This window comes from Glycine max, chromosome 14 (genome assembly GCF_000004515.6).
Source record: "Glycine max cultivar Williams 82 chromosome 14, Glycine_max_v4.0, whole genome shotgun sequence".
Taxonomy (NCBI): Eukaryota; Viridiplantae; Streptophyta; class Magnoliopsida; order Fabales; family Fabaceae; genus Glycine; species Glycine max.
This window is the reverse complement of record NC_038250.2, coordinates 5,928,252-5,938,666: the sequence shown is the minus strand read 5'-3', so window position 1 is coordinate 5,938,666 and position 10,415 is coordinate 5,928,252. Positions and strand designations below refer to the sequence as shown.

Genomic DNA, 10,415 nt, shown 5'->3' with positions numbered 1-10,415 from the left:
ACGTAAAGACAACATTAATAATAAATAATAATAAACATTTTACAAATCATTACACAAGCTGGGACCATGGACATTTCTTTAACCGTAAGGCAATTCGCTTCTTTAGTATTTTTAAAAAGTTTATAAAAAATGAAAAGAGAATCTAGCATGTCTTTAATTTAAGATTAATTCAGGAGGATAGATACGATTATCATAACTTTTTGTCCATCACCAGATATTTCAAATAAAGCTAACAAACTAATGTTTACAGTTAAAAAAAATTTGTTTTTGTTTGTAACCTATTGTAAATTGTCCAAATATTATTATAAATTTTTGTAATGAGACGATTTCATTCTTTTGGAACTATTAACTATAGTAAGTATATCTAAAAATACTTGTGTCCTCTTACCACCTCAAAATCTTAAGTCCTGTGACTTCAAATTTTGAAAGTCACCTGCTTAAGCTCCCATACTGGTTATCTACATTTTAGGCTGCAGCAATGTTAAATCCAAGACCATTTTGAACAAAAGTTCTTACTTCTCAGCATAAGCAGAGTACAAATGCATTTAAAAGTTTTCTATTTAGCTAGTCTACCTAAAAATAAAACAAACGCACAAATAACTGGGAACTGAGTAACATATTTACAGCATTTTATCTAATCATCCCAAATATTTTAATAATACAGCGAAACACATTCATCAGTCACATACTGCATCTTATGGATAAAAGAACACATTACATATTAACAGCTTTTGAAGATTGAAACAAGCCTCAGAAAAGCAGTGAAAAGTTTCACATGACTGCATTAGCATTAATGTTTATAAATATATACAATATACAAATATACACAGACAATGTAAGCATACATAGACCGAGGAAGGGAGAGACATGACTGCAATCAGCTCAGCTGTACCGAACCCCATCGATATTCTAATATAAGATTGTATTTACAATTAAAGCATTCAGAATCTGCAACAAAATAAAAGTTGTCAACGAGCATTCAAGCTGTCCAACAGAACAAAAGGACCAGAAGACAATTCTGGGTTGGGGTAAAAATGACTCGCGTATAGAATTCTTTCGCCAAACATTTATTTGTCATGTCAAATAAGCTTCATACCTGTTTTTCATGTTTTTTCCCGCCCTAAGTTGATTAAGTTGGTCCCTGAACAAAGCTGGGGTTGCATCAGAAACATGAGAAGTGTAAGTAACATCAGAGACGTACAATTAATACTGTAGTCCAAAACAAATGTATATTGAAAGACTCTTACATCAAAATTCAATCCAATGCAAAAGCCACTTATCTAGAGAACTAGATTCCTAGAACATGTTAAACTCACAGGTATATAAAAATACAACTATAAATGCTTAGCAAAAGCATGTTCTGATTATGATAATTAAAGTTGCCCATCTATCACAGTTTTCCTACTAAATGCCAGGGGCATATGGCATACAAATTTGTTTTGATTAAAACTTAAGATACCAAATGCTTATAGACTATATAGAGCAGACGAAAGAAGAAAGTATTAGGATCTACTCAAGTGACTTGCTAACCTGAAAAAGTCGTGTTTTAAGAATACTAACATGAGAGGATCCTTAACCAAAAGGACAATTAGCATGCTGATACTACTCCAACTAACAAGGGTAAAAAATACCAAACCTGTTCACAAGGGACATGATTGGCTGCCACTATCATCAAAATCACATATACCATCCAAAGCACTTTTTGTCATACATCATACATTAAAAAAACTCAAAAACATTAAAACACAATCAATAGATTAAAGCAATATACATAACACAATTATTACCAGCATCTTTATAGCGTTCTTCAACAACAGCTTTCAACATATTGTGTAAAAGATTAAACTCCGTGGTCTCGGCACAAGGTTGACCACTTGGCCTGCAGTTACGTCACTTTTATATAAAAGATGCATTTTCACAATGAAAAAAAAGTTCGAACAACGACACATATTCCAAGATTTTTTATTTTCTTTAAATAATAAATATCAAGAACAGAAATTACACATACTACAGACAATTGATATTGCCTTAAAACAATAAGGCATCCTTTTCACAAACATACCGGTCCATTTCAGTGAATAGTCGGCCATCCATACCAGGGAACTGTGTTGACAATTTGCCTGATTCAATTACTCTCATACCATCACTGTATGCCAAGTACTTGTTGACTTGTATAGGAACCTACAGCACAGGTAAAATAGTAAAATCTCTGATAAACCTTAGGATTTGGCATTTAATCAAAAACAATCCAACAGTGCATCCAAGGATATGAAACTAGTACAACTTTGGGATTTGGTAAAATAGTTTCATTTTTACTAGTATAACTTTAGGATATGGCATTCAATGAAAACAAACAAACAGTGCATGCAAGAATATGAAACTTGCCTCAAATCAACAATTAACCATTTCTGATAATAAAAATGTCAAAAAAAGTCCTGCCAGCACTTGATTTTTCTAATAATATCAACCAGGGGAAAAAGTGAACAACTACTAAACAAACCAATAAGAGAATGCAATACGATGCAGTCAATGATGTATTCAAATACCTAAATTAACAAATATTACCTTGCATCTTACTGCAATATTGATAGCATCTGAAGGTCGAAGATCAAAGCTCACATATTCTGCGTCATTTCCAACCTATACCAAATATAATTTTAACTGTTATACAATACAACACTTGGGGGCCTTTTTTTTGGGTGGGGGCGAGGAAGTGTACAAAGTACATGCCTTGGTAAGATATAACTGAGCAAAGTATGCCTCATGAACTCTCCTGGTTACTCTGACAAATTTGACCTGTGGAAGCAGGAAACAACATGATTTGATTCTTAATTTCATCGTGGAACCTGAATGATGGAAAGATGACAATACAATTAGGAGTAAGAGTATAAAGATAAACAGAATTTTACTTCGTAACCCATCTTGTCAATCATCTCCTTCACTACTTGATACAAAGTAGGTCTAGCCTGATATAGTGACCAGATAATTAGTATCCATATGGCCATATTACATAAATCCAAAATATTTTTGGATCAAACATATGATTAATACACATCTTGAAAGAACAAGGAAAAGAAGTATTCAGATATGTATAGATAATACAGTGAAATTCAACTGACAAAGAGGACATACTATGGGAACATTGCGTATTGCTGCCATTAGCAAAACACTTGGCATCTCCACTGCAAATAAACACATTCCAGAAATTAACAATCGTATGGATATATAATTATCAAAATCAAATCCAAGAAAAAAGTTTCCACGATAAAAAGAAAAATATAGTGACATACAAACAATTATAGGGAGAAGTAGACCAGTGCCATCTTCCATCTTCAATACAATAGCAGGATGTGGTGCATAATCTGGAAGATGTCCTCCCTGGGGATTGTTATGGACGCATCTTAAGTGTCTTCCGTCCCTCATTTTGATTATGAAACCATCTGCTCCACTCTTCACCTCAACTAGTCAACAAAACCACAGAACAAGTGTATTTCATAAGAGCCAAATGGGGAGGAGACACTGTTTGCCAGAGCTTCTTGCACTAGCATTATAGACATTCAGTTAGCCCAAATTGACACACATACTTGTATCTCCAAAGACATGTAACCATGCTATCTAGAAACAATGCACTACATTGATAATATCAACATATTGCAATCTTGATCATCGAATGCCAACTTTTAAGCAAGTGGACAATTTAACGCATAATGTATATAAGTAAAAAACAATCAAAATGTTATTTAATCAATTTATCGATAATGAAATTGTCATACCAGCTTCAATTACACTAGAAATAACATAATCTTCATCTTTTTCATTGAAATTGTCAGCGGTACTTCCACTGTCATTGGAGGGTGAGTTAAAAGTACAATGCACAGTCTTGCACTTTCGCGTGTTTATATGGCAAGAAAGAAAACCGGGTTTAGCCTTGGCGCCATTGAGACCCCAAAATTCACTTCGGATGCGTCTAACGTTCATTTTCACTGCCCCAATCATTGGAATGCTGCAGAACCCTACTTGTTTGGCACGGACAGAAGGGCACACAACTGGTCCTTGCACAGAACTCATTCTCCAAACCTATACACCACACACACACACACACACACACCAATAAATAAATAATCTATTGCACTTACACGATGATCCAATCACAAACCTTAAAAGTCAAATTAAGGGTGATTTCTGATCTATTGATATAGCCATTAAACTCATAAACTACATGCATTAATTAATATGCATTTACTAATCCAATCACAAACCTTGAAAAGTTATATTAAGGATAATTTCTGATCGATTGATATAGCCATTAAATTCATAAACTACATGCATTAATTATGTTAAAAACAAGGCTATAACCGAATTAGATTAAGTATGATTCAAAATTAGGGAGAAATTAATTGCAATTACAAGACCGAACCGAACTGATATGTCCTTGTAAGTATGAATTGGAGTATTAGATTCAGACCTGGAAAAGAAGAGATGCAGGTACCGATCGAACACCGCCACAAAGAATCAATTGAGGAATTAATTTTTTATTATTCGTAGATAAGATCGTGTAAAGAGTTAATCAGAAAATAGGGGGGAAATCGAGGTTGAGACAAAGGGAAATAGAAGAAGATAAGAGATTCTTTGAGAAAGATGTCAAAGCAAAGAACTGAACATATAAATACGGAGAGAGAGAGAGAGAGAGAGAGAAGTGAAAATTGCCTGAGATTGAATCATTATTCATATCACACAAGGTACAATCACTGTTATACCCTCACCTTCACTTTCTTTCTACTTTTCTTTGCTGGAATTAAAACGCAATAAAAAAAATATTGCTATCCAGCATGCTGAGCATTGATTAAAGAAAAACATTTAATGCGTAAATTATAAGAAAATATAAAAATAATTATGAAGAACATAATTTTGCACAGTAAAAAAATTGTTATTAATTTCTTAATTAATATCCTTAGACTACTTGTTAGTATTTGTTTTAAAAAAATAATGTCTAAACTATCATTTTACATGATAAAAAAAATATATACTACAATAAAATCAGCTTGGGGGAGGGAATGTTGTCTTTGTTTTCGTGTGTGTTTTTGACCAATTTCTGTTTAGTCAATTTCAGTAAATATTTGTAAGGTTTATTATATTTTTATTCTCAGACAATAATTATATTTTTAAAACATGTTTGTGAAAGCTTTTTTTTCACTTCATTTGATTTGGAAGCATTTCATCTGTTTATAAAAAAAATATTAGCTCCAATCTTAAATATAATAAATAAATTGTCTAGAAATCCTAACTTAAATATGGAAAAAGTTTTTTCTGACAAAATAAGCTAAAATTGAAAATTTACAGTCTATAATTATTTCTTAACAGTTGTTTTTCTTTTGAACTGATTCCATACACCTTTACTATGTAAGCCTGTTGTTTGTTGCATCCAAACAAAATTAATAATTTTTGAACAACTTTTCAACAAACTTACTCATACAAAAACTAATTCTAATTATAATCGATTATAACAATAATTAATTATATGTTTATCTAAAAAAATCAATTATATATACAATTAATTATTAAAATAATTTAATTTTCACCATTATCCCAAACATACTTTTTCTAATTATGTATATGTGATCATGCTATACTAGTTACTCATGTTTTATTTGTGTTGATTGACCTTTTCAAAATTTCTCTTATCTACAAGCTTCTTAATCCTGAATATATCTAATATTCCATGGAATTATTCATGTTTTTTTATTTTTATTTTCTATTTTTCTTTTTAATTATAAAAATGTTACCTTATTTTTAATTTATTTTTTATTTCAAAGATTTGTATAGAAAACAGAAAAAACAAAAAAAACATTTTCAATGTTTTATGTACAAATATTTGAAAATAGAACAAAGCTTTAAAATAAATTAAAATGGCAATGTTGTAATTAAAAGTGAAATAAAAAATAAAATAAAATAATAAAAACACAAATAAACGAGCCCTTGATGTGACAAATTAAACACAGTATGTCAATAATAAATCCAGTTTACCAACCACAAAAACATAAAATATTTGAGCTAAATAACCTAAAAATATCTAATTGTACTAATTTATTTGTCAAATTGACGATACTTGTAGATAAATTATTGTTGGATTAAATATATTTTGGTTCTAAATAATTCATCAAATTTAGTTTTAGTCTTTAATTTTTTATTAGTTTAATATCTGAAAGATTAAAAATATAATTAAACCTATTTTTAACAATATAAATTTGTATAAAAAACGAAACACACCCGAAAGAAAAAGGATGTATTAGAAATTTAGAATGGAAATGAGAGTGTGTCTGTACTAAAAAAAACGTTGGCAGTATTTGAACGTAATCTGGGAAATCCCACACAAACTGTTAGTAACAACAATTTATTGACAATACCAACGTAACGTAGAGTTTAAAATAGTTTACTTTAAATATTTATTTATCTTAAAGACTTAATTTTATTTGTAAGTTGACAGAGACAAAAACATGTAAAGCATGAATAAAATAACACTATTACTCTTTCTCTTAAATAATTCACAAAATAAAATAAATTTACAAGTAGTACGGAAAGTATTTAAATTCATATTCAATAATCCCCTAACTATTAAAAATTCCTTCAAGTTGGTCTCTAAACTTTACTAAAATACATTAACAAAAGGATTAATCTAATGAAAATATTTAATATTTCAAGAATCACTTAAACAATTTTATTTCTCTAATTTAGGATCATATAGAAGAGAGTAGTTTTTTATTCAATTTGTAATGCTTTGAGAAGGGATTCTGCTTGTATTACCCTCCCTAGGAGATTCGAGGTTGATTTGTAGTCTTTCACCAAAAAAAAAAAAAATACTAGAAGGGAGAGTAATGGTTGAAAGATGACATTGACAATTTATTTTAAAAAAATAATCAGATTTTAATTATGGTACCTTTGAAACAGTGGAAAAAATATAAATAAATTAATACATATTGTCTTTCATTTGGTGAAAGAAAACAAAGCAAAAAGTGTTTTTAAAACTAAATTTATTTTTCTTTTAATTTAAATTTTAAATTTTTTATTTAAAAATTATCTTTATAAAATCGTTTTAAGTCTAATAACGTTGAACCAATGCTAATAATTTGGATACATACTATCTAATTTCAAAATTAAATATTAAATAAAATTCCACTACGTTGATGGAAGTAAAGCTTGAGAAGAAATTCATTATTGTAAATGAATTTTGTGCAATGAAAATGTCATGTTCTGAATTGTTCAAGTCCTAAAGCTTAGTTGAAAATTTTCCATGTTGACTCTAGATTGATTAATTAATTAATTACCATACAATGAAGAATAGACTTGTTAATAATAACTACCTGATTAGTTGTCGTTTACTTTTAGAAGAAGGTTAGAAAAAATTAAAGTCTAAGGTGTTTAATTTAATTTATTTGGTTGAGTAATATGTATATATAAATTGTTGTAAATTTATTTGTACTTAAGTTTAATTTCTATGAATTAAAAAATTGTAAATATATTTGTGAGAATGTGTGCAGTATGAGAAGTGTTTTGATTATTTATTTCTTTTATGTTTCGAGATTTTAATTCATTCTAGTCTATAAAATATAAACTCAGCCTATATATTGTCTAATTTGATGGAGGGAAGATTTAATTTGAAATGAAAATTAGGAGATAATTACCTTAAATGATGATAATCACTAGGAAAAACAATGTAATCCTTTCATCATTTCATCTAAACCCTATCTACAATTACTATTAAATTAAACTAAAAAAAAAAAAAGAATTCATGATGCACTCATCAATTTCAATAATAAAATTGATCAATGGTTGTCAAAGCCCATTGTTGATCTTCTCAACATTCCTCATCACCTTCATAGCTCCTTATCAGCGAAAGTCGGTGATTTCTTAAGCGCATCATACACAATAGAATACCCATAGATGAATGTCACTAGACACACACATCATCTTTTCTTCGATTGTTGTTTTGCTTGGTCCCTTTGGAGCTGGTTTGAAGACATTGTTCAACACAAATTGATGCTTCAACAATGATAGATGTTTTTAAAATTTGAGAAAAAATGAAGCTCCTAGGCTCGTGATGTCCTTGTTGCTGGTGTTGTTTATATCATCTCCACAATCTGGTTTAGTCAGAATCAGAATTCAACTCAGTTGGTATTAATTTAGTTGGAAAACTAAGTTTTGGTACTATGTTTTTAGATATAAAGGAATTTAAAATCTTGAAGGCTTTTTTGATTCCGGTCCACCCTCCTAAAGCTCCTAAAATTTCCCAAGTTAATTTGAGATTGTCATCTTGTCACTGGGTGAAATGCAACACAAATGAGGGCTAAGGGTGCCCTGGGTCCGGCTGATTTTATGGATAGTTTCTTCTTTCATCTCCATAACTCTTTTACTTTTTTTTAATGTTCTTCGTTATAATAACATGTAATAAAAATATATATATTTTAAAATATCCACAAATTAAGAATTTAGAAACTACAATCATTTAAAATACTTTAAATATCATAAATAAATGAATCCTTGCATAAATTAATAATATTATTTTTAAATATGTTCATCTATAAAATTTAACTAATAATGAATTAAGTTTTTAATTCTTTTTTATTCTAAAAGTTTTTTTCTCAAACTCTCAAAACAATACTTTTATGAGATAATAATTCTAAAAGAGTTCCCAAATACTATTATTTTCAGTGGGCGATAATAAAAAAAATTCAATTGTGATATCCACAAGATTAAGAATAGTGGATACATACTTATCAAACAACCACAAATTATTCACACAACGAAAAAGCACTCCAATAAATAAATATTGACACTTCAATGCATTTAATTCTTAGAACAAACAAATATCACATACACAACTCAATGATTTCTAGAATCACTAGACTCAACTATTTGGTTTTCAAAATCGGTGTGAATCTTAAATTCTTCAAAGTGTTTATGAGCTTATATCCATATAATGACGTCTCATTGTCTTTCCCATCATAGATGAAGGTATCCCAAATCTTTTTCACATCTTAGATGGAAGTATCTTTTATAAATATAGTCTCCTTCCAAAATAAAGGTATCCATTATAAATTTCATTGGCATCCCAAATAGAGATATCTCATATTAATTTATCAAAATAGAATGTACATTGTCATCCCTTTTTAGAAGTATATGACAAACTCACACATAATTATAAAGTATAATTCCAAATAATTACAGAATAAATTCTCTAATCCCATGCACCAACAATAATTTATAATAGCATACCCATAACATTATAACATCATAAAAATTCAATATTAACATAAACCAATATTATAATTAATTGTAAAGCACTTTCACGTAAACAAACTCTTCTATGTGAGAACTAATATGGACCAGAAGTATCAATATCTCATGTGAGGTATACATATTTAAATAAAAGCAAAACACGGACCAGGGAAGACGCAACGTCAATGTATAATCAATCAATCAAGCCATGAATAAGGGAATTGAATAAAGTGGAATTAATATCAAGTATACACCAAATAACAACACTCAATGTAATGCATATATGCAAACAATTCTATCCAACTAGAAATTACACTCAATACAATGAGCAATCACAAACTATTCAATTAATTTCACTAACCAAAAACTTTTCTATATCAAAGACACAAAAAACATATCTATAAAAAACGTAGCATGGAGAGTTTTAAAAGAAAAAAAAAAGTTGTTTTCCTCACTTCAATTCTCTTAAGCATACAATTCATGTATTCTTAACTTATTTTTCTTCTTCTTTATTTCTTTTTTTCTCAATCTTATATAATTTATTAATTTTTTATTCTCTAAGAAAAATCATCTACAAAATTATAGGAGAATAGAATTATATTTATCCTTATATAAGTACAAGAGTATATAATTTAAGATTGAATCACGTGAGATATATTCTCAATATATTTGACTAATCAAAACTTTTTTTTATCTTTTTCTATTCTACTATCTAGATTTATATAACTATTAGTATTATCTAATATTTTATTTTCTTTCAAGATATATTAAGATAAAAACATAATAAGATTTAAATCATGATCATGAATTATCAATTCAAATATAAAAAATATTTTGTCCAAACTAGATTTACAATATTATATTATTACTATAATAATTATTTTTACAATAGTAATAATACAAACTTATTACACTTTCTTTTATAATTATTATATCAATCACCTAATCTTTTATTAATAAAATAATTATTTAACTCAATCATTTTTAAATAAAGTAATTAAAATAATCATATATTTTTTTAATTTAATTATTTCAATAAAATTTAATATATAATAATACAATGTGTGTGGAAGGTAACTTTAAAATAATTACTCCTAGAGTAAGTGGATCCCTCCTTCTCTTTTTATATATATATATATATA

At 28.5% G+C, this 10,415-nt stretch overlaps 1 protein-coding gene across 1 annotated transcript; it reads right to left on the bottom strand.

The window, feature by feature from the left end:
• Nucleotides 1–769: 769 nt before the first annotated feature.
• On the bottom strand, nt 770–4,742 carry LOC100807950 (bifunctional nuclease 1). The gene is made up of 11 exons (XM_026125467.2): nt 4,466–4,742; nt 3,774–4,077; nt 3,291–3,461; nt 3,133–3,182; nt 2,910–2,966; nt 2,731–2,796; nt 2,566–2,640; nt 2,063–2,181; nt 1,788–1,879; nt 1,097–1,151; nt 770–948 (listed from the first exon to the last, which is right to left on the bottom strand). The coding sequence occupies exons 2-11, from the start codon at nt 4,066–4,068 to the stop codon at nt 942–944; spliced, it is 987 nt and encodes a 328-aa protein (XP_025981252.1). The 5' UTR covers nt 4,069–4,077; nt 4,466–4,742; the 3' UTR covers nt 770–941.
• Between the last annotated feature and the right edge of the window lie 5,673 nt (nt 4,743–10,415).